This window comes from Lepidochelys olivacea, assembly GCF_965140295.1.
Source record: "Lepidochelys olivacea isolate rLepOli2 genome assembly, chromosome: 25".
Lineage (NCBI taxonomy): Eukaryota > Metazoa > Chordata > Testudines > Cheloniidae > Lepidochelys > Lepidochelys olivacea.
In genome coordinates this window covers 6,720,475-6,746,418 of record NC_140435.1, presented here as the reverse complement: position 1 = coordinate 6,746,418, position 25,944 = coordinate 6,720,475, and the positions used below count along the sequence as shown (strand labels likewise).

The following is a 25,944-nucleotide window of genomic DNA, read 5'->3' as shown; positions in this document are numbered from 1 at the left end:
GTCTGCACGTCGTGCTCGTGGAACATAAACACATTTGAGCACGGTGGTTAATTTGGCACAAACCCCTGTGGAAGCTCAGACTTGGCTTGGTTTAGCTTAAACTGCACCCCAATCGACTTTAACCAGCCTGCTTCAACCCCCCCAAGAGTCCAGAGAGCCTCCTTCCCCTCCCAGTTCTGGGCCTCAGAGGGCAGCAGGAACGGGCAGTGCGCCCCCGTGGACGAGGTGCCAGCAGGGAGCACCCATCTGTCCAGCTCAGCAAGCGGGGCTCAGACTCTTGTGGGGGCCACAGCCCCACTGTCCAGCATCATCCCTGTGCCGGCGTGGGGTCCTGGCCCAGTCCCAGCCCTGGCTGCTGGGTGATGCAGACGGAGGTGGCCTAGGACAGGGTCTTTCAGAACAGACTATGGGTGACTGGGAGCAGCCCTGCAAGGAGCCAGCTGGGCGAGGGCACATCCCCTTCCAGCTCACAGGAAGCAGAGCCTGGCCATGCAATTAGGGCTCCGGGCTGGGAGTTCAAGGCAGATGCTCGGCTGAGGTTTTTCTCCGCACTCCATTTACTCAGCCGTGTGCAGTTCCTCGTGCGATTTTAGGGCTGCTGGGAAACCAGCTGCTAGTTTATCCACTGAAAGAGGAGGGGGAGATGCTGCAAAATGAAGCTCAAAGCCCCTGGGGCAGCCTGGGGGCATGGATGGAAAGAGCAGGACACAGCCCCGCACGGGCAGGCTGGTGTGCACACCACAAATAGCACAGGCTTGAGCTAACTGACTGGCTCTAGGCAGCCCCAATGCCCTGTGAGCTCAGTGCGGATGGGCGCTAAGCTGCTTCCAGCTGGTCACCCCAGTGGGGACCATGCCCTGCCCCCGGCCTCTATTTCCCCCGTTATGGGCTTGCATTGGGGTAGTGCCTGGAGCAGGCCCCACTGCGCCAGGTGCTGTACACACAATGAGGAGAGCTGCTGCCTGGGTCTAGCAGTCATGGAATCTTGCCCAACCGGCCTGCTGGGCTGAGAAAGCAGCAAGTACCATCTCCCCCTCCCCCATGCCTCCAGGGTACCATCTCCCACCTGCCTCCCATGCCCCCAGGAGGGGCAGTGCAGGGCCAGGCCCTGCCAGCCACAGCCCTGTCCCTCCCCAGAGGCACTCCAGCCACCTGCCTTTGGAGTGAGGCTAGGAGCAGCACGTCTGGTTCTTCCCCCCTACTGGCAGCCAAAGCCCCTGGGAGGGGGGGGGGTCTGGAGCAGTGGGCCTGTCCCACCACTTAATGCTCCTCTGCCCTCCTGCACCCTGCACTTTGGCCAGCCCGGCATTAACCCAGGAGAGGGGACATGCTACCACAAGCATGCCCAGCCTCGTGAGATCCTGGCCCAGGGCTGGGGAACCTGTCACCCAGCGGCACAGAGACCAAGTCAGACAGCAGCTGCACAGCTGGGAGGGGCAGCCGCCACTGAAGGAGGCGGCCGTTTGGGAGAAGGCACATGAGCAGCACCCTGGGAAGTGGGTGGGGGAGAGGAGGCCAGGGACAGGCTGGCGCTGTGGGCCCAAGTGTTAAAGACAAAAACCACAAGCAGCCACCCCCTAATCCTGAGATTAAAGAGTTGTGATTTTTAGCCTGAGTAGCACTGTATGGGTTCCCCTTCTGGGGTCAGAGCCTTAAGGGTTTCACACCTCTCTGCAGCCACAAGAGCTGGAAACTTGCTTCAAACAAAATCAAAGCCAAAATGCCCATTAGTCACCTGACTCCAGGAGCTGGGACTTTAAATCTCACAAGTGCTGGCTTTGCTGTGATGCTGAAGCCAGATCCCCTGTGCAGAGGCCAATCAGCAGAATTTCTAAGGGGTGAAAGAGGGGCAGGTCCCCGCCCCCAGTTGGAAATGCAGTTTGCAGGAGAGTTGCCAGTAGTGAGGCAGATCGGAATCCCCCGCACACAGCGCTGCTGTCCTTCAAAATGTTGTCTCTTTACTCAGGATGGTCCTCGTTTAAAAAAAAGTGTTATTTCACAGACAGATTGCACAACACGTGTTAAAAACGTACAGGTTTTCTATAGTGCCCCCTTCCCGCAGTGCATGGGGTGGATCCAATTCGTGCCGCCGCCCGGCAAGTCCTAGGGTTAGACACGTGCAAAGACATGGGATTTGCCCCTGCTGCCAGCAGGGGGTGATGTTACCCAGTGACAGGGGAAGGAGAGTCTGTGCAAAGTGGCAGGAGGGAGATGCAAAGGAACAGGCCGACGTGCTGCACGACCTCAGCACCGGCCCTGCCCCGGCTCCCTTCCTTCGGAGCGTCCCAGGCGGAAAGTGCAAGTGGCGCAGTCCTGGTTCCAAGTGCGAGCACCCAGCTCAGTTGACCGTGCTGCTTCGGCACCTTCCCTCTGCGCTGCCAGCCTCGTCCGGCACTGCCCCAGCCAGCGGCAGCACCGAGACGTCATCTGCAGCAGAGAGAGAAGCAGCCGCAGGTTGGCCTTTGGGTTAACAGGTCCCCAGGCCCTGAGGTGCCCCCTCCAGGTGTGGGACATGGGCCAGAAAAGCACTAAGCAGCTGACTGACAAGACCCCAGTCTGCATCCCGTGGCCCTGCCCGCTAGTGTCCATCTTAACCCGGGGGGCCCCTGGGCTTCCACCAGGGAGCGGGGGTATGATTAAACAGGAGGCCGTGTTTTCTCCTCCCCAGACACCCTCCCTGCAGAGAAGTATGAAGCACTCTGGGCCTGTGGCGGTCTAAGCTGTTACAGGAACTGTACCCTCATTCCCTGCTCATCCTCAGAGCAGCTGGGTGCACAAATCCTTTGGGCAGCTTTGAAAGGTCTCAGCCCACATCTGCCAGCCCCGCTGGAGAGCACCTAGGCAAGGCCAGCTACACACCAACTGAACCATCCAGCACTGAACACAGCCACCCGACGCCCAGCCCTGTGCTCTGACCACTAGCCCCCGCTGCCCCCCACCAGGTCTTGGCCAAGAGGCACCAGCTTCCCAGGAGCGAGGGCACGTCTACGCTGAAAGCGCCATGCTGCTGCAGCGTGTTGACAAAGGGGCGGTAGCAGCTCTCCCATGGACAGCGCTGTCGACATGGGGGTCAGGTCGGTATAACTACCCCACTTGGGGCTGGGGGGTCTGTAGTGTAGACCAGACCTCAGAGAGCAGCAGGAGCAGAGGCTGCACAGCACCCCCAGTGTTCAGCGAAGGAGCTGCGGTGCCCCCCAAAATCACCTTACCGGTGCCCCGTAGTCATATTAGAGCCCCCAGCCTTCCAGGACATTGCAGATGCTTCCCCTCAGCAGAGCTGCCACCGAGTCAGTGGGGTGGGGGAGGTGCATGGGGTGGGGGGAGCATCTGCTAACAGGCCTGGCCCCCCAGCTCAGCTTAAGCCTCTTCATTTTACCCCCCAGTGGTTCGGTGTAAGTCACCATGTCAGAGGATCTTGCACACACAGCCCCACCCCAGGGTCAGCTGGGTCTCCTGGGGACAGGATGGGGGGTGAGCTCTAGGGCTGCTTGGAGAACGGCCAGTCACCCAGCACGATGCCTGCGAGAGAGAACCCCAGGGAAAGGGCAGGTGCAATAGCTAGAGATGGGGAGAGCGGGTTTTCTAGCTCATTTAAATGCTGGCATCTGGCTCCCCTCCAGTGCCTCCTGGTGGAAGTGGGTGGAACTGGAGCAGCTGTGAGCTTCCCCACAGCCAGCTTTGCTACACCACCGCCTGCTGGGACCAGGCTAGCGGAAAATGCCCCCCACAGCCGGCAGGATCTGAAGACAGACGCCCTCCCTCACAAACCAGCCCCTCCTGTGCAGAGATTTCACTGCAGGCCCCCGCTAGCCCCCCTCCTGGATACGGGACTCACGGAATCGGACCCGGATCGGCCAGATCATAATGCAGCACAGACACACAGTGGCGACCACAGCGATGCCCCCGGTGACTATCACCATCACCCAGTGGTAGAACTCAACGCAGCCGGCGCAGCAGAGCTGGGTGCTGAAGGCAAAGGGACAAGTGAGGCTCCAGCTGCCCCAGCCCGGCCCCCCCCGCCCCACGCACGCCCCGGAGAGGGGACAGAGCCGCTGAAGTCTGGGACGGCACAGAGCAGTCACGGCAGGTGGAAGGCAGGACGGCAAGTGCCCCAGTGGAGCAGGGAAGGGGCACGTGCTGGCTCTGGGAATGGCACAGTGCAGTGGCAAGGCACCGCCAGAGTGTACCGCATCCCCCCGCTGGTTGGCCTACGACGGCTGGCAGCCAGGGCAGCTACTCTTCAGCTCAAGCAGCAGGGGACTGTGCTGGGAGTTGGAAGGTCTCGGGTTCTCCCATGGGGTGAGGGGAAGGGCTGGTAGATACTCCGGACTGGGTGACTGGCTTGTTGCCTAGAGGGGAACAGAGGTGCCTGCCGCAGGGGTCTTCTCCAGCAGCCCCAGGCCAGCCATGACACTTACGGGCACGGATGCAAGTTCTGGATGGCCATCACCACCACCCCGTTGGCCACTTTGTCCGTGAAGCTCATGGCCCCGTAGACGAAGGCTCCGCTGTGCTGCAGGGAAAGCAACAGCATCAGCCTCATTCCACACCCACGTCTGCCTCCTCTGGCATCTCCCGCAGCTGCCCCGGCTCGGTCCCCCTGCAGACGTACACTGGGACCCCCTAGTCCTCTCTCACCCAGCTCAGGGCGGGCGCAGCTTGGCTCAGCCATGTACAGAATCAGGGAGCCGCGTGCCCTCTTGTGGGCAAACTCGTTCCTGCAGCAGAAGTTAATCCCCATCTGGTACCAACGCCAGCATCCCGTTCTGAAGAGACCCACAGGCGCTCTAAAGCCACTTCCAACACCCAGGAAGGGCGACTGCCCCACAAGCCCAGCGAGCGCCCTGCCGGACCACGCTGTGCAGAAGGAAGGCAGCCCTGTTCAGTGACCCGCCAGGGCGCCTTTCCAAGCCTGGATTAGCCGTTCCCTGCAGGGCATGGCAAAGGGGTGGTGGTACCCAGCGCTCTACCCCCAGGGGCACTAGCTGGGCAGCAGCTGTGCCCGGCCCATCACTTGCCCCCATAGGAACCTACCGTGTTGCTCCCAATGAGGTCAGCCGTCATGGAGAGGGATGTGACCAAGATGGTGGCCGAGCCAGCCCCGAGCAGCACAGCCACTCCATAAACCTCTGCTCCCAGCTGGATGTCCAGGGCCACCCAGGAGGCGAAGGCCAGGATAATGAGTAACCCCATGAAGTAGGTCAGCTGCTCGGAGGCGAAGGGCAGGGAGAGGGGGAGTGGGGGGAAAAACATTCATTAAACCCAGGACTCCACATAGGATCATGAGTAGGAAGGATGTAGAGACACTGGAAAGGATCCAGAGGCGAGCGACAAGGATGATCAAAGGGGTGGAAGGCAGCCTTAGAAGCAAAGGCTGAAGGGAGGGGGTATGTTAGTTTGGAAAAGAGGAAATTGAGGGGGAACATGGTAGCAGTCTTCAAATACTTTAAAGGCTGCCATAAGAAAGATGGAGAAATGTTCTCTCTTGCCACAGATGGCAGGACAAGAGGCAGTGGGTTCAAACAACGGCAGATTTAGAGTCTCTCTCAGTAAGAACAGTAGGACAGTGGACCAGACCTGCCTCAGGACGTTGTGGAAGCCCCTTCACTGGAGATTTTCGAGAGGAGGCTGGATAACCACCTGGCTTGGACGGTGTAGACACAGCAAATCCTGCCTCTTGGCAGGGGTTACACCAGTTCAGGCCGCTACCAGCCTTTCCTGTGGACTCTGTCTCCTGAATCTCAGCTGGAAACGTCCAAGGTGGGGCCTGAGTCTATCAAATGAGGGACAAGCCCCCCACAGCCTCCCTGCCCTTTGCGCTCTCTGCCCATGGATTTGCTACACCAGAAGGAACAAAGGAAGCAGCCAGAGAACAGAAGATAGGCTCCTGCCCCAAGGAGTCTGGCCAGGAAGGCTGTTGAGAGCACGTGGTGAGAAAGACTTTGCCTGGCGTTTAGCCTAGTTTGGTAAGTGTGGCACCAGCTGCACTTTGGCTTTGTTTTCCTTGTAACCATTTCTGACTTTTCTGCCCCATGGCTTGTACTCACTGAAAATCTCACTGTAGTTAATAAACTGGGTGTGTTGATTTGTCTAACCGAGCGTGTCTGAACTGACGTGGCTGGGAAACTCCATTGGGGGGGAAGTTACGGGATATTGTTTCTGTTCATAAAATGGCAGGCTTTAGATAAGCTTGTATTGTCCAGGAGAAGGCTGGGCGGCACCAGACACGCATTGCTGGTGGGAAAGCTAGTGCTGGGAGCATGTTATGGTCACCCTGTGATATAACCCAGGCTGGGGAGAGCCAGGGCATGGCCAGCTGCAGCACACAGACATGACTGGGAGGGACTTGCATGCTGGAGTCTACAGCAGCAAAGCCATGTAAACGGTCCCCCAGCGTGGAGGGCAGGGGTGTCACAGTGACTCCGTCTGGATTGTACCCTGGGCACATCGCACCATGGAGGGTGGGGGTGTTCACCTCCTAGGGTCACTCCTGCCAATGGGCATCTCCCCGCAGGCCCAGATGTGTGCAGTTACAGTGGGACACTGCCCCCCATCCCCCCAAGCTACTCACATTTCGGCCGATCCACCTGTTGATGGGCTTCATGAGGAAGGAGGAGAGGAAGCCGCTGATGTACATCACCAGGGGGATGGTGGCGATGAATTTCTGGGGAGGAGAGAGACAGAGCAGAGTGCTTGGCTCACAGATGTCCCAAGGGTCTGTGTCCCCCCACCACTGCTGGGATCCCCTGCTCCATTTTGCCTTCCACCAGCCACACAGGGTGTTCCCCACTCATAACCCACTCCCCTCCAGCGACACAGGGACCCCCCCATGGGCGTCACAGGATTGTCCTGGTCGAGTTGGTGCCCGGTGTGAAGTGACCCCCAGTGTGGCACGCCCAGAGCTGGGCAGGACCTGCCCACTGGCACCCCCTGCTGCTCACTCACCTTGGGCAGCATCAGCGAGTTGGTCAGGTACATGGCGATGTAGGTCTGGGACAGGTTGATAATCAGCCGCGTGGCCATGTACAGCATCGCCACCTAGCGGGAGACACGCCAGCCAGTTACGCCAGCCACCCCCCTGCCCTCCAGCCCAGCTCAGAGTGCTCTGTGCTGGAAGGAACGGAGACCTCGAGGCTCATGGCCCTGGTCCTCCACCCGCCTGGGGAAGATATGGGACATCGCAGCCACAGGACGCAGAGCCAAAGTGCCCAGGGGGCTAGCACAGGCCAGTTCCGCAGGCCCGTGTAGAAAGCTTTGGGGCAGAAGACAGAGGTTCCTGTACCAAAAGGGGAGGGGTCTCTCGTACCCCCAAGTGTCCCTCCCCCAATAATGAGCCCCTTTGAATCTAGAGTCATCACCTGCCTCGCTGGGGTGCCCAGAGGCCTGGCTGGCTGGGCATAGGGCCAGCTGGGCGCAGTGACATGTGGGTAGGTCTGAGCGTCCCAAGTGGGACGTCTCTCTGCCCTCGGGTCACCTGTGCTGCTCATGGAACCCCCCAGCACCCCTCCCCCTCGGCACCCACTCGGCAGTGCTCCTCTTGCCTTGGCCTGAGGGGGTGCTGTTGAGCCACCCAAAGCTTTGCTTCTCCCCAGCCCCAGCGGGCAACAGTCCAGGCCCAGCAATACGCCCAGGGTGCCACACAGCTGTGCAAAGCCCCAGAGAGTCGCAGTGGCAGCCAGCTGCTGGCCACACTCCCGCGCTCCCCGGCAGGTCCTGGAGGGGCGGGCAGCCCGTCACACCCAGGACAGGACGCTCCTGACCCAGCACCAGGTGCTGAGCTGCGGGGACAACGCAGGGGCCAGGGCTCAGTAGCCATTCGGGGGCTCCTGTGTCCCGGGGGGTGGGGTGGGGTGTGGACACGGCAAAAGCCACCAGCACCACTGGCATGACTGGGGAGGCCAAGTCTGGAGACTGGCCTCCCCCCCAGCAGGGCACTGCCAAGGCAGGGGTCAGAGAGGGTGTACGGCTGGGGGCATCAGGCGCCTGTCCGCGCCGTACCTGTCCTGTGGATACCGAGATCCAGCTGCCAGGCCTGCCACCCAGCAATGCCCACATCTTGGGAGGCCCCCCACTCCCCACATACCTGTCCCCCTCATGGGACTGCCCTGCCCCAGCTCCCCTCACCGGGCACACCCTGTACCTGGTAGAAGGCAGGCTCCCGCAGCCAGTGGTTCCACAGCAGCAGTGGACGTGGGGGGCTTTTGTGCCCCTTCTTCAGCAGCGGCGTGTGCTCCTCGGGCTCGAGCAGCCTGGCCTGAGGGTTGCGCTGCTCTTTGGTGCCCAGGTGGAACAGGAGCGAGAACACAGCGCCCACTGCCACTACGATCAGGGACAGGTTCTGATGGGACAGGAAGGAGACTCAGTAAATCCTCAGGAAGCCAGGGAGACAGGGCGCCAGCCAGCCGTGCATGGGTTAATCCTCTCCAGCCCCTTCCAAGCGGATCGGGGGCACTTGCAGAGGGGAAGGCCAGTCTGATCCCAGTCTCTGCCGAGAGACCCACAACTGCCCCATAAGCCCTGCGCTGCCTCACGCCGTCTCCCAGCCTTCCCACCCCACATTTAACATCCAGAACATGTGGGGTACATGCAATTCACAAGGCTCCCCACCTCTCCCCGTCCATGCAGTGGAGAAGCAGGAAACGTCAATCTCAACCAACCCCCGACCCCCCTGCAGGAGCCCAGGCCCCCCATCCCAGCTCTGCTGCTTGGGGCCCGGCTCCACCGCACTCACCCGGAAGACACGGATGTCAGACTCGCCCAGGTGCTCCATTGGCCCCGAGAGTCCGAGCTGGAAGTGCAAGAGCAGCCAGGCCAAGCCATACACGGTGATGTTGGCCGCGACGGTGAAGGCGTACCTGGGGGAGAGCACGCAGCGTGTCATGGGGCGCTCCCAGCCGGGGCACCCGGGTGCACGAGAGGGAGGGGAAAACACGGCATGTTGGTGCAGGACAAGATCTGAGCCGGTCACATCCCCCCTACATTGCACAGCCAGAGTCAGGCACATTCACAGCACAAACCCGCCCGGGTGTGTGTGTGTGTGGGGTGTGTGTGAAGAAAGAGAACTGGTGAGTGTGAACACACCCATGGGGGTGAATTTGCACAGACAAGCAATGCTGCCCCCTGCTGGAGGGAGCCAGACTGGCCGGGGCAGTTGGGATTATGCTGCAGGGAGAACAGAGTCCCCGGACAGCTGGAGACTCTTCTTCAGACCAGGTGGAGGCGCTCCCGGGACGTAGACCACAGTGGTGACACTGGGCAGGGCCTGCCGGGAGCTAGACCCCCCCACAGGGTCCGTGTCCAGCAGCCGCGGTCCCAACCCCCCTTTAGAGCCCAGTCTCTCCTTTTCCCCACAGGACCTCCCAGCCCCGCCCCGGTGCCTGTGGTTTAACAGGTGACCCTGGGGGCTGTATGGGGCAGACGGTTTGACAGACGGCAGCTTCTCACAGAGGCAGTGAGACCTCCCGCAGCCCTAGCATGGCTCCACATCCTTCCTGTGGTGAGTTATCTGCCGAGTGCAGACAGTGCGGAGGGGACTTCTGCCCGCTGACGACAGATAACTGGGCCGTTTGCCACTCGCCTGCTGATAAGAGACGCTTCCTCACCTGCTGACTCAGCACCGCGCAGGCTGGAGGGGGCCCGTAATGCTCCATCTGCCAAGCCATGGGGCCGTTTCCTCTGCTCCAGGGCTTGCTGGGGGGCAGCCCTGGGCCCTGTTTACCCGCAGAGCTGGTCGCCAGTGGGTGACATGAGCGACTGACTCTTCTTGCTGAGTACAGCCAGGGGCAGCCTCCCACCCCTCCAGCTAGAATCACAGCCAGGACCCCAGACCCAACCATCCCCACGTTCCTGGGCAGCTCCGGTCCTTCACCAGCCCCTCTAGCCAGGCCGGGGGGTGACAGGTGCTTTGGTGTTTGCATCCGTCCCCCAGTCCTGCACATCCCCTCCTGCAGCTCCCAGCCCGGGGTGTGTGCGTGTGTTTACAACGTGCCCGGCGCTGCGGACGCCCTCTGGATACGGGTTTGTGCAGGCACTCAGGGGCTTATCTACGCCAAGGGGCTTGCTGGGAGCGGGGGCCATGGAGACAGCTGCAAGTGGCACGTAGCCTCCCCAGACCCGGCCCCTCGCCTGGCAATGTCGGGAGGCTGCAGTGCAGGGCAAGGCCTGCCCAGCTCTCCTGGAGGCAGGTAATGCCAGGTAGCAGCTGGGCCCTCATGTTCCTGAGCCAGACGAGGAGAGGGCACCACTGCCTGGACACTGAACCAGGGAGGGAGGGAAGAAGTCATCTGTCTGCAGCTCCCAAACCTGGGGTATCACTGGCCACCCCTCCTGCCATGGAGCGGCTGGTGCCCTGTCACACCCTGAGCCCCAGGAGCTGCTGTGGGGCGGGCAGGAAGGGGGCAGAGCCCGAGTGCTCCCAAGACACCGGTTCTCATGCCCACTGAGATCTGATGCACCCCGGCTTGGAGCCAGGCAGCTTTCAGGGTGCTGGGGGAGTTCAGAGCTCGGGCAGCTCCGAGCATGGGTCGCTCTCTACAGGCCTGACCCAAAGCCGGGGGGCTGAGGAGAAGAGCCACAGCGAGGTGGGGCTCACAGCTGTTGGGGGCAGGGAGGCCGGCAGGACATTCGCAAGGGGGGAGCAATTTAAAGAATGATTGACAGGCTTGGGCTCAGGACCAGCCAGACCTGGGGACTGCTGGGCTTTAACAGACAAGCCCTGCAGGAGAAATTAACCCTCTCAGCCCCAGAGGGGACTGGGCACGAGCAGCAGCCATAGGGCTGAGAGGAAGCTGGGCCAGCTCCGTAGGGGAATCCGAAGGGGGCAGGGAGCGGTGTGCATGAAACGGCTTTCAGCCCAGTGGGGTCCAGCAGCTTGGCGGGGCCCCCCTGCACCCATCTCCATGGGCGTGACCCTGCCCAGTTACTGGGAGCTGGGCAAGGCACGGAGTGATGGGCAGGAAGCCACACAGCCCGGCACCTCAGCATCCCATGGGCAGAATTAGCCGGCGTCTCCTCGGACGCAGCTGCACCTCCTCCCGCTGTGCTTGGTCCCCAGTGCTCCCAAGCGCCCTTCAGAGCCGGACACAGCCCTGGGTCTTACTCAGAAGAGGAGCGCATGGGCGGCTCTCACAGTCCCAGTGAGCAGCGTGATCTGGCCTCAGGCGGGGAGGGGTGCGCGTGCCAGGGGTGGGGGGTGTTCAGAGAGGTAGCAGCTGCCTTGCTCCCCACGTGGCCAGGCAGGTGCACAGTTCACACTGCAGCATGCAGGCGAGTGACCCCCAGCTGGGCCAGCTGCCTGCGGAGATCTTGGGTCCCAGCAGGCAGCTCTGCGAGGGAGGCTCCAGGACCCAAACCTCCGCCCTGGAAGCATCGGGTCCCAGCCTTCGCTGCACGGCTACCTCGGGGCAGGGGCGTGTGTGTGCACCATCTGCTCTGGCTGCTGCCAGGCAGGGGTGACGCTCAGTCACAGAGTTCAGACACGCTCCCCACTACGCTATTCGAGCGGTGCTGGTAACAGAGGGGGCAGTCGGAAAATCACCCACGCTAAGTGAGGATAACAGCCCACTACTGGCTCACAGCTGATGGTGCTGCTCCTTTAGCTGCAGGAGAAGCAGCCTGTGCTGTCGTCACCAAGCGCCCAATTCGAGGCCCGCCAGCACCCGTGGCTGCCTACAGGGTGTGCCACCCTCTCACCTGAACGCTGTGAGCTCCACTTTCTCGTGGTCGGTGGTCACCAGCTCGGGGATGAGCGACAGGTGGGAGATCTGGGTGGCTGCCCAGCCAAACTGGAAGAGGACTACGAAGGGGATGTAGTAGATGAGCGTGGCCCACTGGGGCGTGGCCTCCGTGCAGCCCAGACAGGGGTTGAATATGAAGGGGAAGGACAGCAGGACGCAGACAGTCCCTGGGGAGACAAGAGACAGGAGTTAGCGCTGGGCCCGGCTGGACGTGAGGCCAGGAGCAGGGGAGGGACACACACCAGTCCCGAGGTTCTTGGGCACCGCATGGCAGCTCAGAGCCCAAGGGGCACAGCAGATGTGGCCGCCTCTCACAGCGGGATCTATGCCATGGGCAGCGCGTCTGTGCAAGGCACTGGCCTGTAAAGCCAACTCCTCTCGTCTTTCTGCTCCTACTCCGTGGGTACTCTGAGCTGGCAGCCCTCTGCCGGGGCAGTCAGCAAGTCCCTCTCCCTGGGTACTCCCAAGCTTACTCTGGTGGGGCTCCTGTCTCCAGCCAGGCTGCCTCGGGGGTGCCCGCCCGGCCTTCTGCTAGAGCCAAGCTCCTAGCCAGATTACTGACACTTAGCAGCCGGGAGCAGCAGTCAGCACTGCCGGCCAGATCTGCACCGGGATGCTGTCCGGCCCAGAGACACCAGCAAGGTTCATTGTCAGCCCATTGTTATGCCATTCGTCCCTGCAGGGGGTGTCTGTGTGTGTGAAAGACATGAAGGCAGAGCCATGCCCAGCCCCAGAGTCTGTGTAGGACCCAGGAGACGTGGGGCTGGGCCCTGAGCTAGACACTGGACCGTGTTCCTTAGGGCGCAGGCACGGTGAGCCGCCGGTGCCAGAACAAGGGCCCCCTTTGCACAGATCTCGGCCGGAGACAGCTGCTGGCTCACTTGCCATGACGACTGAGGAGCCAGCCCCATGGCCGGAGAGAGCTGGACTCTGCCCTTGGTGAGCTGGGCAGCCCTAGAGCAGCGTTCTGCCCTCGCAACGCTGCCTGGGCCAGTGAGGGCTCAGGGGGATTCTCCAAACCTAGGGGAGTTGGCAGAGCCAGGGGCAGGGGAAAAGGGTCCAGGAGAGCCTGTCTACAACCCAACGCAGGCCCGCCAGCCACCTGGCTCCAATCCAAGCAAGCGCCGGTACCCCAGCGCCATGGGTCACACCAGGGGGAACCGACGCGGCACCACTTGGGTCTAGTGAGGCGAGAACGGCGCTTAGCCCTGGCGGCTGCTCTCTGTGCACCTGAGCCCACGGATTGCTCAGGGCTTCGCCATTTCTAGCACCAGGCGACAGCTGAATGTTCTCCGCTGAACAGACCCACTGGCTGATTATTGCCCCTGCCCCCACAGGGCGCTGGCTGCAGCCCCTCCATGAGCCCGTTCACAGGCACTGCACTAGAGGGGATTTTGGAGAACGCCCCCCACCCTCTCAGGCAGGCTTGTGGCCTTTACTGGCCAGAGAAGCCCACAGAGTTTGGGGTCTGACCCCTCAGCATCTGGTGGTAGTTGAGGGCTGGTCTCCCCACCCAGCCCCCCATGCCCTGCCAACCCCCCACCTCTCTGCATGTCCCGGCCCATCCCCCCAGAGCAGGCTTTGCTACTGTCAAGAAGCCAGCGCTGGGAGGGACAAAGGCACACACGCCGTCCCCAGGAGATGGCAAAAGGCGAGCAAGGGCTGGCCAGGAGAGACAGCCCAGCGTGGCTAACAGGCCACTTCCGTCAGCTGCTGGAGCAGGCGGACGCCTCCATCCCTTGGCTGGAGGAAAACGACCATGTCAAGAACAGGGAAGCCAGCAGGCAGCACAAGCCGTGCCCTCGCACATTTGCTGGGGCCCAAGATCAGCACATCAAAGGTGCCGGCGGCTCAGCAGGCCTAGGAACCTCGCAGAACGTCTGCAAGCCGGCTCCCCCGCGTCCCAGCCCAGCGCCGGGCACCAGAGTCACTGTTCTGCCCAGCGGCTTTCTCCACACCGGGCAGTGGTTTCAGTTTCCTAAAGAGCTCAGCGGGGCCAGAAACCAATTCCAGGCAGAGTCAGAGCGAAACCAGAGACGCTCCCCGCAGCTCCCGTTCCCCACGCCAGCCTCTCAGTCAGCGAACGCATCAGAGCCAAAAGTGCTCCCAGCTTCAAGTCACCAGCATCGCGTCTGCTGGGCCACAGCCCTTCACGCGTGGCCTGCTGCCTAACACGCGTCCTGGAGCACGCAGAGCCGCCCCTGCCCTGCCATGGAAACCAGCCCAGGTTCTCGCAGCCAGAGACGCCAAAAGGGCCCCCGTTGTATGTTGGGGCTCCTGGTTGCTCACGGACACCGCAGCTGGCATAAACTGGTCAGCAAACCGGCCGAGGAAACCCCAGCTCTCCCCGGCTCCTTCAGCTGTCAAATGGCCTCCTAACAAGATAGTGTTTTCTAACTTGTCTCCAGAGCTGTGCGGAGAAGGTGGAGATCTTCCCCTCTGGGGTGCGCCTGCGGAAGGGGTTCTCCCCGGGCGGTGGTAGCTGGAATTCTTCCGTCCACCCAGCGATGACCACTTGGAGCTGAAGTCGTGACATCGCACAGGACGGGGAACGTTTCCCATCCCTGAGCGGTGTGGTTAAGCCGACTTACCCTCACCGTGCAGACCAAGCCTCAGTCCATCTGCCTGCCCTCCCACAGCCTGCTCTCTGTGCAGGGGCTTATTGTACTGCCTAGAGGCCTTCCCCCCGATAAGGGCCCTGTCGCGCCAGGCACTGCAGACCCTTGGCGCGAGTCCCTACCCTGCAAGCCCAACAATCTCAGGCCTTGTCTAAACAGGAAAGTGGCACCAGTTCAGGCTACCAGTGTGAAGCTGAACCCATTCAGGGCTTGTCCACATGAAAACTAATCCAGATTAAGGCAGGATAGGAACGGAAAGCAGATTAGCCATTCCTGATTAATGTCACGTGTAGACAAACCCTTAGACCTTGGTCTATACCTGAAATTTAGGTCAATCCAACTAAGACGCTCAGGGGTGTGAAAATTCCACCCGAGAGATGTAGTTAAACTGAACGAAGACCTGGTGTCGGCCTAGCTGCTGCCTCGAGGGGGCGGATCGACTACAGCATCGAACTCCCCTTCCGCCACTGTAGCACGTCTACACTACAGAGGCCGAGCTGCAGCGCCCAGCTGTGCTGCTGAAACACCGTAGAGTTGGCACACGCCGCGTCAGCATGGCGCATGCCCACCCCCAGCCCCGGGTGAGTGCTCTTCAGCTCAAGGGGAGCTTGTTTCACTTTAACATAATCCTGTTCCCAATCAACTCAGAGATATTTTCTTTCAGCCTCTTACACCAGAGCCAGGGCATCCACACTGGGGCTGGGGGCTTAATTTCCCCTTAAATTAAACCAGCTCAACTCTCACATACATGAGCCCCAAGACAAAGGGAATGCCCCCCCCCCGCCTTTCCCCTACCCTCTGTAAAATGGGGAACTGAGGCTCAGCAAGGACAAAATGACGCAGGAAGTGGAGGGTAGAGCCTGGGAATCCACCCAAATCTCACGGGTCCCAGTTCAACGCTTCAACAACGAGCTCCTCTCTCCTCCCTGGCACCACCTAGTCCCCCATCACAACAGGGGGCACAGCTTCCCTGCAGAACCGACTCATTAACTGGAAGAGGAACCCACTTGCGGGGGCGGGGAGCAGGTGGCAGGAGTCACTCGTATTTTCCAATATTACGGCCCCATATTTAGTGCTGTGCTAGACCTGTTCTTCCATCGCTCCTTGCAGGCCTGGTCAGCTTTGAACAAGTTACCTGTTGCCAACAACAGGTTCAGCAGCAGCTTGACCAACAATGCAGCGGGCGCTATCCACAACCTCCTAACATGGTTGGGACACATTTTTCCCTGCAACCATCACTGCCAATGGGCAGATTTCCTAGCCTAAGCCTCTGTCCCCAATACATTTACTCATCTGTGATCAGCTCCAAGCTACGTGCCTCAGTTGTCTGTCCCGGAGCACAAAGAGATCAGTCTTTGTGGAGTTGGTAGGAAGTTGGCCTCATGACAGGACCCACAAGCTTTGAGTGGATTTTGACATGCCTTTCACGACAGCCCACATCAGACGCACTGATCTTGGGACATGATCAGCTCTGCACTAGCTTGAAAATGTCCCCTTATTCCAGCCTGGGGATCAAAAGCCTGAACTCAAAGACCAAGACCGGGGCCATACTCTGCCTTCGAGTTTGGACATCAATGGGGGTTCTGTCTGAATGCAGGACGTGCCCCCAGAGCTGGGGTAGAGCTGCAATGGCAAGAAAGGATTCAGACCCGCTGTGCTTTTCATCTGGGCCCTCTGCAGCTCAAGCCAGAAGCCCCAGGAAGCTCTGGTCCCCAACGTGTCCCCATGACAGGTTCACGTGAATAATGGCTTTGCACAAGATGAAAGAGGTTCCTGTCATCTTGAGATAAAAGAGCTCTCAGAAGATTTCATCAGACAGTCTGGGGCTGAGGGCTGTTTGCAACCCACAAGAGTTTCATTTAGAGATGGGCCCAAACCTAATGCTTGGGGGCAATTGAGATGACAGGCTTCAAGCCCCCAGTTCTGCTCCATGCTAGTAGCCAGATGCTACATATGGAGGGGCCCATGGATTAGCTGCAAGTGCTTAGCAGTGGTCAAATTCTCCGTTAACAATAGCCAGGGAGGTTTGGTTGCACCGTCACCTCCCCCTACCTCTTCCAGGGGCTGATCCAAAACCCACCAAGTCCATGGGAGTCCTCACACTGGGCTTTGGATCAGGCTGCAGAGCCTCAGGTATTCTGAGGGAGGCCAGTTTCCACACTGACCGGTTCTAGAGCCAGATTATCAGCGGTTGGATCATTGGAGGTGTGACAGCAACACCAACGCAGATCACAGGCCCCTTGGGTGGGGCGCTGCACAAGCACAAAGAAAGACAGTCCTGGCCCCAAAGAGCTCGCACGCGAAACAGACCAGACTAACAATGTATGGGAGGGGAAACTGAGGCAGCTAGAAGGGAAAGGACTTGCCCAAGGTCACCCAGCAGGTCAGTGGCATAGCCAGGGGCAAAATCTGCTCTTTCAAGTCTCAGTCTGGGGCACTAACCCTGGCCCACACTGCCCATTATGAATCCCAACTGCAGGGGGAAGACTGTGTCTCGGTTAGCTGGCAGCAGCCCTTATAGACTCATAGACATTAAGGTCAGCAGGGACCATTCTAATCATCTAGTCTGATCTCCTGCACAACGCAGGCCACAGAATCTCACCCACCCACTCCGCGATAAACCTCTCACCTATGTCTGAGCTATTGAAGTCCTCAAATCATGGTTTAAAGACTTCAAGGTGCAGAGAATCCTCCAGCAAGTGACCTGCGCCCCACACTGCAGAGGAAGGCGAAAAACCCCCAGGGCCTCTTCCAATCTGCCCTGAAGGAAAATTCCTTCCCAACCCCAAATATGGCTTGGAAGGGCATGTCCTCTGACGCTCCTCTTGGGATGCTAGTCCCACATCCGAGTCTGGGGAGGTGAGCCTGACAGCCTCCCAGAGAGCTGCCAGTAAAGACAACAGCGCGTCCAGTCCAGAGCAGGGACAGGCTCCGTCTGCATGGGCATCATTTGTGCCCACCTGCTCTAGCTCTGGCCTTTCAGAACAAAGGAGCCACCAGCAGGGAACACTATGACCCACCAGTCCCAGATGCTCCTTGAGGGTCACTTCTAGATGCCTGGAAGCTGGAGCTGTGACAGCATCCCAGGAGAGGTGCAAATGCTGTGGGGGGGAAGGGGGGGCGGGACTCCCCTTCCAGCAGCCTAGGAAACAAGGGCCCCCCACTCAAAGGGACCAGCCCCTGGCTATGCACTGCCCTCAGGGCACTCAGATCAGCGGGAGACCTGTGCATGAATGGAGGGCAGGATGTGCCCTAGGCAGCCAGCCAGGGAACTGGCGTGCAATGGCTGGTCACCATTCAAGGCTCTAGGGCCAAAGGCAGAGAGTGGCTGCTCGCCAAGCAGGTTATGGAGAGAAAGTGGTCACTGTGGACTCCTGGGCTCAGCCTACACGCTGTCCCGTTTCCCAGCTCTCCTGCTAGCTGGTGCTGTGGTGTGAATGGGGGAAGGGTGGCCCACCAGTGAGTGCATCAGCCTTGGCCTCCAGTAATTTGGGTTTGATTCTTTTCTCCGCCACAGGCTCACTGGGTAACTGGGCAAGTCACTACGGGTGCGTTTATACTGCATTGTAAACCAGGGCGTGTGGGACCCAGGCTTGTGGACTTGCTGTTTCCAAGCCCGTGCGTAAGAGTCCACACTGCATTGTCAACCTGGGTTTACCATTGTAGGACCCGGGTCTCACGGCTGTGATAACAAATGCACACTGCACAGATCTGCTGGCTCAGGTCTGCGGCTTGAGCTGCGTCCACACTACAAAATGACAGGGCTTGGACCTGATTCTCAGCACGACTCTGACCCCACCCCAGCAGGGTCCTAGGACCCAGATCCTGTGCGTTTGCTGACCCGAGTCAGAATGATTTGTGTCGATGGAAGTGGGGGCTTGGGCTCAAACCGGAGTCAGAGCCCAGCCTCAGTGTACAGTGTAGACGTATCTGCTTGGTGCCTCCTCTGTACAACGGGGTACCGGGGGAAAGATAGCGGTGCCTGGTTTCACAGTGGTGCTGTGGGTGTGAGGAGCTCAGATATGATGGCGATGAAAGTACAAGAGATGAGACAAGGAGAAAGCAGCTTCCACCTGACAGCCCAGCCTGGCAAAGGGCCACGTGTCCTCTACACCCACTGAGCAGGGGACCCAGATCACAATCCCTGGCCCTCATGGGATCGGGGCCAGCCAAGTGCCAGCCGAACGTACAGAACAGAGTAGGCAACTTACGAACTAGACGGTGCAACCATGGCGTCTTAATTCCTCCACATCACGTGGCTCTTTGTAACCTTCTTCTAACAGCACAGGAGGAGTCTGGCTCCTGGAATCTATTTCTGGCTTTGCCATGAGCTCTTGAGTGAATCTCTTCCCCCCTGTGTGTCTAAAAAGTTCACCCACTAAAACGGGGAGAGGCCTTCGCTTAACCTGGGTGGCTGCAAAGGTCCCATGAGATGCTCAGGCTGGAGTCTGACTAGCATCCCAAGAGCAGCGTCAGGGGACATGCCCTTCCAAGCCAAGTCTCTGGGGCCCGCCTGACTACATCTCTGTTCATAAGTATCTACCTGTCTGTACCCTGCCACCCTGCAGCGATGAAGCTGGGAATCGAGGAGGAAGATGTGACCCAAGGGTTAACTCAGCGCTTCTCCCCAGCAGCTCCGGGGTTCTGCCTTCACAGCAGGAGAGGGGCTGGTCCATAACCATTACTGCCTTGTCATCAGAGGGGAGGGCCTGGGGTGTTCTCTCTCAGACGTACTAGGTGCCCATTTCTTCATCTTAACAACCACCCCAGGAGCCTGAATCACTGGAGTCTACCCTGTGCCCATTTGAGAAGGCTCCAGGGCAGTGCCTCCAGGAGTAGCAACAGCAGGGGTCAGTGGTAGACTATGCATTTAACCACATCCCCTCCAAGGCCTGCTCCACACTAGGAACTTGCATCAGTATGGCCAGGGCTCCCAGGAGTGTGAAAAATTCCCCGAGAACCACAGCTACATAGACTTGACCCCTGGTATAGACAGAGGAGATGGATTACCTATGCCGATGGGAGAACCCACCCCCTCGGCTTAGGTGGTGTCTATACTGAAGAGCTGCAGCTGTGCGGCTGTACTGTTTGAAGTGTGGACATACCCCAAGAGGAGAAGACACCTGGGCCACATGTAGCAGAAGGTTCAACATGGCCTACATGGCACAGTTTTGTCAACAAAACAGTGGAGGTGCACACACTGAAATTCTCCTCCCGCTGATGTAACTCCCCTTCTATGCGGGCATAATAAAACCAGCGCAACGAAAGGCGTAGGGCTTATGTCAGTGTAGTTTGGGCGAAGGCTGTTGGCGGTCATTCTTGTCAATGTCACCGGTCCATTGGAGCCATGAAATTGACAAGAAAGCTGGCTCCTAGATCTCTCAAGCTGGGTTACCGCCTGGTCTCCGCTCCAAACTGGGCTGCCACCCAGGCTCCCAGCTTGGATTGCCACCCTGGGCTACCCCCTCCCCGCTGGAAGCCCTGCTCCTCCCCTGGGTTCCCAGCTCCCCACTCCCTGCTGGGGACACAGCTGCCGACTGGACTCTGGGTGTGGATCTCCCTGCCACAGGTGAAAAGCCCTGGGCGGCTGCCCCCCACTCCCAGCTGGGAGCACAGAGGCGAGAAACCCTGGGTGGCAGCTGGCTTCCAGTGCCGAGCTGCGAGCCCTGGCTCTCAGTCCCCCACACTGCCCCTCTTCAGTCTGTGGAAGCGCTCCTGGCTAAGGAAGCGCACCACCGACAGGAGGGTAGCGTGGACATCAGCCACCGGCAGCTGCAAGTCAACCTAACGTGGATTGACTTATCTTCGTAGTGCAGATGTAGCCTCTGATAAGAGCAGACTGTCACCCTGGTTGTCACAGGGGATTGAACCCATAGCCTCAGAGTTAAATGTGAGCCTGAGGACTCAGTGCCCTAGGTGGAAGCTATGGTAGACTCATGCCAGGTTCAGAGCAGTACACATCACACCAGGCATGGCCCGTCTGCATAGAGCCATTCGAACCAGGGAAGCCGCCCCAGCGGTATTTCCCAGCCCAGCACACCTGCGAAAGCTTATGCTCAAATGCATTGGTTAGTCTCTAAGGTGCCACAAGTCCTCCTTTTCTTTTTGCAAATACAGACTAACACGGCCGCTACCCTGACACCTATGGTGCACCATCATCGGCATGGCTCATAACTGTGCCAGCCCCAGGATACAGAGTCTGTGACAATTCAAACCAAGCTTGTACTGTTACTTATTCATACACAAACTCCAGCAGCTTTGATTAGTCCAGACATCATTAACCCAGGAACCCCAGTGGTCTCCCAGCAGGAGTTATTATCCCCCAGCCCCTCACGCAGACAGGCTCCCAACCCCTTTACGTGGCCACCTGTGCAAATGAGCCCTACTCCCAGGAGCAAAGCTCTGCAGGATCAGGCCCTCCATTGCCCCGAGCCATTTCAATGGCTAATCATGCTCTGTCCCAAGCTGACAGGGAGCTTTTCTGCGCTCTGCTTAACAGCTGCCACATTCCACCCCAGAAGTAGCTGCATGTCCCTGGTGGGAGAGCGATCCCTGCTGACAGGTTGTACCTGTCAGTTTCCAGGGTGCTTTGGAGTCCCCATGCAATGATTTGGGGTCCTTAGCTAGGAGCGCTTCCACAGACTGAAGAGGGGCAGTGTGGGGGACTCAGAGCCAGGGCTTGCAGCTGCCACCCAGGGTTTCTCGCCTCTGTGCTCCCAGCTGGGAGTGGGGGGCAGCCGCCCAGGGCTTTTCACCTGTGGCAGGGAGATCCACACCCAGAGTCCAGTCGGCAGCTGTGTCCCCAGCAGGGAGTGGGGAGCTGGGAACCCGGGGAGGGGGACTCCTGCCATCATCTGCTCTGGCCTCCTGTATAGCCCAGGCATCTGCGGGGATGAGAGGCATCCTACAATTCCCTTGGGTTGGTTCCCCCCGCTGGCGGCTGGGAAGGGGCTTTAGGGTCAGTTTGCACCTGGAGTCCTGGAAGGCCTCACCTGACCTTTCTCCAGAGAGGAGAGAGCTTCAGCCTCCCCAGCACAGCAGGGAGGGCCCCGGCCTCTGGGAGCTCTCCTGTACCCAAAGCCCTGGCAGGATGCTCAGAGGGGACGCCGGGGGGCCCGTACTGTGCAGGGCAGGGCTGGGCAGCAGAGCAGCGGCCAGGGAAGGGAGACAGCCGGGGAGCTGCTGTGATACGGGGGCGGCCAGTCCGGCCGGTGGGAGCAGCGCAGGGACAGTGGCGTTCAAACGCCTCGCCGGCTTCGCCTTCCCTCTCGCCTCTGCTCAGCCGCAGGCTCGCCTGGGGGGTCCCCCCCATCACCTGCAAAGCGGGTGGGGGGGCTCCCAAAATCGCTTTGAGATGGGGGGGGCCGCACAGCTCTTCTCCACCACCCCCCCCCGGTGCAAGGGCTGCCTCGGAAGGGGGCTCCCAGACCCGTCCCCAGGGCGCAGGACCCCCTAGCCCGGCCGGGGCAGAGCCTTACCCACGAGGTGCCAGGATTTCCGCCGGCCGTAGCGCCCGCAGCCGGCCGAGCGGTCGGACTCGTAGCCCACCAGCGGCGTGCAGACCCCGTCGGCCACCTGGCCCACGAGCACCAGGGCCCCCGCGTGGGCGCTGCTGTAGCCCAGCACGGCGTGGAAATAGACCAGCAGGTAGGTGAACCACATGGAGGCGCACAGGTCGTTCAGGAAGTGCCCCAGGGAGTAGCTGAGCCGGGCCGGGCCGGAGAGCGGCGGCGGGGGCTCGGCCATGGCGGGGCTCCCGAGGCGGGGCGCGCAGCGGCTCCCCGCAGCCGCATCCAAGGGCGGGAGCGGGGCGGGAGCGGGGGGCCAGGGAGCCGGCTGGCGGCGGAGCGCCCGGCGCGGGGGTTTTACGGCCCGGCGCCCCCCCCGCTCCGCCGAGCCCCCCCCGCCTGCCAGCCGTGGAAACCGGGGCCAAGCGCCCGGGGCAGGGCTCTGCCGGCGGCCGGGGCCAATCGGGAGGGCGGCGGGGAGGGGCCGGGGCAGGCTCGCCCCGCCCCGCCCCGGGGCCGCGCCGAGCCGAGCCGAGCCGCGTGGATCGCTGGGGCTGCGGCCGGGAGCGGCGGCGGCGGGCTGCGGTTGCTTGCAGAGCGAGCGCCGCCTCGGGTCTCTCGGCCGCTGGCCCGCTCCGTGCCTCAGTTTCCCCACCTGTTAAAGGGGGGCAGCGACACTGAGCCGCTTGGGGAAGCGCTTTGAGGCGGAAAGAGCTGGGTGTTGTTAGCAGCGCGGCCCTGGCACCCGGCTCAGGAGCTCCCAGTGCTTTCCTAAGCCCCCTCCCCCGGCGCTCGGCGAGGGCGAGGTTACCCCTCTCACCAGGAGCCTGGCCTAGCTCGCTGCGCCGATTTGACAGGGGAAAGTAAAACCTGCAACTTGCTGGGTTGTTGTTGTTTTGCTCAACACCCCAAATTGCTCCATCAAAACAGAGAACAGCTGCTCCCTGCGCACCCCGCAAAGCCAGGCCCCTGACAGACCCTGGGGTCACAGCGGGGCGTCTGACAGGCCCTAGAGGAAACAGAGCGAGGTTGCGGTGGGGCCCAGATTTAGTTGTGGTGTTTCGCCAGTGGAATGGTTGGTACGTTGTCGTGTCAGGCGTTACTCTTCCCCCGGAGTCTGGGGTTGGGCCCAAAAATTGGCTGGATCCGGTGAGGTTTGGTAAGAGAACAACTGATGGTACAAATGCGGAAAGGAACTTGTGCGAGGAAGTGCTCAAAGCCAGCCAGTCAGCTAAGCAGCTGCCTTGCAATTAATCCATCGGTGAAGGAGTCTCTTACCGAAGAAGGGAGACTCTGGAGAGCTGAGGCAGAAGGGGAAGGAAATCACGGGGGCCTTTGAAAGCAAGTGGTCCCAGTTCTCAGGGAATCCAATAGGCACGGTGGGTGCTCACTCCTCTTACCCTTGCGACCCAAACGGGGCCCTGGGAGTTGGTTCCATTAGGAGGAGAAATTGATGATAGAGCCAGATAGAGCCAAAATTGAAGGAATTTTGTTTACTTACAAAGATTAGACATGAAGGCCTATTTCATAGGGGGAGGGAGAGCTCAGTGGTTTGAGCACTGGCCTGCTAAACCCAGGGTTATGAGTTCAATCCTTGAGAGGAGCTGGGCCAGAAATTGGGGGTTGGTCCTGCTTTAAGCAGGGCGTTGGGGTCCCTTCCAACCCTGAGATTCTACGATTCCCTGAACACAGGGCTCACCCAGCAGCAGAAGATGGACCGCAATTGCTCTTCCAAGCCAGGTTTCAGAGTAGCAGCTGTGTTAGTCTGTATCTTGTTCCTAAGCCAGTTTTTCCAGCTAGCACTGTGCTCCAAAACCTTCCTCTCAGGACCATGTTACCAGCGCTTCTGTTAATGTCTGCCTGTCTTCCCAGACTGTCTGTGCCCCTCAGACAAAAACAGTCCCACCCCGCAGAGCCCCAGCCTCTGCATCTGAAACCCCTCAGCCCACATGTTCATCTTAGACGCACAGATTCTGAGGCCAGAAGAGCCCACTGTGATCATCTGGTCTGACCTCCTCCGTTGAGCTGCTACTCAGGCATGTCTGTGTGGTGGCTATTTTAGTTGCTCCTGCTGTTCTTACAATCATACAATATCAGGGCTGGAAGGAACCTCAGGAAGTCATCTAGTCCAACCCCCTGCTCAAAGCAGGACCAGTCCCCAATTTTTGCCCCCATCCCCTAAATGGCCCCCTCAAGGATTGAACTCACAACCCTGGGTTTAGCAGGCCAGTGTTCAAACCACTGAGCTCTCCCCCTCCCCCTCCTGTCCCCTTATACATTGATCCTGAATTAAAGATGGTGGCTACGTACCACCCACAATAGTGATTTGCAAACTGGGCTGTAAATGTCAAACTCTAACTGCTCCCGTCTCTCAAGCACTTATGGAAGCCGTTAACCTAATTGAAATCAATGTGACTAGTCCATGAGTCAAGTTACAAGTGACTGATGTCTGATCCTGCAAACACATGGATAATTTTAGGCCCTACCACAGTACCACATGTGAGTGGGGGACTCTCGATGGGAGTGTGTTTGTGCAATGAAAAAAATATGGCACAACGGTTCTAATTAAATGAGTTTTGTTTTGCACTATGACTCGCTTGTTATTCATCCAGAGCCAGAGGTATACAACAGAGAGAAAGGGCACAATCAAAGAGACAAGGGGTTTGATCCTGCCCTAATTCTTGTACATCCATGCGAAGCGAGTGCTAAACACCGAAGCAGGAATCCCTACGCTCACCAGCACTTGACACCCACTGACTCTGGTATAAATTACACAAGGTGCAAGGCAGGCAAGAATCAAGCCAGATGTGTCTTTTCCAAGAGAGTTACAATCTAAGGGCCCAGTCCTGGAAACACTACCAGGCATATGGGCCCAGATTCTCAAAGGTATTTAGGCTCCTAATTCCCTTATGCACCTAACTACTGCTGAGGGCCTGGGCCATGTTTACCACAGTGAGTAACTGTACTGCGTTCAATGAGCCAGCTGATGGGAGTGAGCTCTACACACCGATGTTTGCAGGATCAGGCCCGAAATAAATACATCCAAGATTTAATTTCATTTAAAAAATGTTAAGGACAGTTTTCAACCACGGGTGCCTACAGATGGAAAGGGCCACATAAGAGCAAGGTATTATTTGTATTATTAAAATCAGGTACTTAAATCCATTGTTGGGCATCCAATGGCTTCTCTGTACTCGGGGTTTTGCACCAGTGCACACCCCTCGGGTAGATGCACCGGTGTCAAAAGTGAGACATCTAGGTGTGCAAATGCAGGCTTCACTTTTTAACATTTCCCTGCAGCAGCCGGGAACGTGCATGTCCCGGGATTGTTTGACTTAATTAGCCTTGGTCCAGCTGAGCCAAGTTACCTGATTCCAGAGGCACTGAGAGATTTCTGTGGATTTCACCATTCATTCAGTGTCATTCAGTTTTTAAGGAATGCGGCCAGCTCGGGTTCTTGCTGCTGCTCTGACCTTTGGATCCCCCTAACCCTTTCGGGGCATGGGGCAAATCTCCCTAGGCTGGGAAGACTTTTCTGCGCTAGCCCAAGGTCATGTGAAGCCCTGCCCAGCAGGTGCAGAAGAAAGGAACACGGTGTTCTGTCGGTTCCTCACAGGGGCTTTGGAGGTCCCACGCTCCATAGGATGACAGCCCCAACCCGCTCTAATTGTCTAACTCCCCCTCCCGCCAGTGACGATGTGACGCAGCAGGGAGAGGGGAGTGTTGACTTGGGAATGTGCCCTGGGGATGGGAGGAAGGTCAATGGATACTGGGATACGGGCGCGGAGGTGTACCCTGGCCACGGGCATCTTAAATGGGGTCCTGCCCACCCCCGTCAGGGTCAGGTAGGTGTTGGGCACCACCCGATCTGGGGCCACCACCTCAGGCTGGGCCAGCGTCACCTCCGCGCCCGTATCCCAGTATCCATTGACCTTCCTAGCACTCCTGGTCCCCGTCAATCCCCCTTCGTTTTACTGTTCCCCAGTCACTTACTGCAGGAAGCACCGTTCACAGGGTGCAGTACATCCCACCGCTAACACCAGTTGTCACGGAGTGTGAGGGAGTCCAGGCCCTGCACCCCTC

General features: G+C 59.4%; 1 protein-coding gene across 1 annotated transcript; it reads right to left on the bottom strand.

Moving 5' to 3' along the window:
* Nucleotides 1–1,933: 1,933 nt before the first annotated feature.
* MFSD12 (major facilitator superfamily domain containing 12) lies at nucleotides 1,934–22,269 on the bottom strand. Its single transcript, XM_084614786.1, has 10 exons — nucleotides 21,832–22,269; nucleotides 11,692–11,902; nucleotides 8,732–8,855; nucleotides 8,141–8,338; nucleotides 6,946–7,038; nucleotides 6,572–6,664; nucleotides 5,035–5,205; nucleotides 4,419–4,513; nucleotides 3,836–3,966; nucleotides 1,934–2,427 (listed from the first exon to the last, which is right to left on the bottom strand). Exons 1-10 carry the CDS (start codon nucleotides 22,097–22,099, stop codon nucleotides 2,339–2,341), a joined length of 1,473 nt encoding a protein of 490 aa, XP_084470912.1. The 5' UTR covers nucleotides 22,100–22,269; the 3' UTR covers nucleotides 1,934–2,338.
* Nucleotides 22,270–25,944: the final 3,675 nt, after the last annotated feature.

Excerpts from the sequence above, each read along its gene's own strand:
- MFSD12 (XM_084614786.1), bottom strand. The coding sequence starts at position 22,099 with ATGGCCGAGCCCCCGCCGCCGCTCTCCGGCCCGGCCCGGCTCAGCTAC. Across the intron at positions 8,339-8,731 it reads CTGACATCCGTGTCTTCCGG|AACCTGTCCCTGATCGTAGT; the intron begins GTGAGTGCGGTG and ends CTGTCCCATCAG. Across the intron at positions 6,665-6,945 it reads ACTCGCTGATGCTGCCCAAG|AAATTCATCGCCACCATCCC; the intron begins GTGAGTGAGCAG and ends TCTCCTCCCCAG.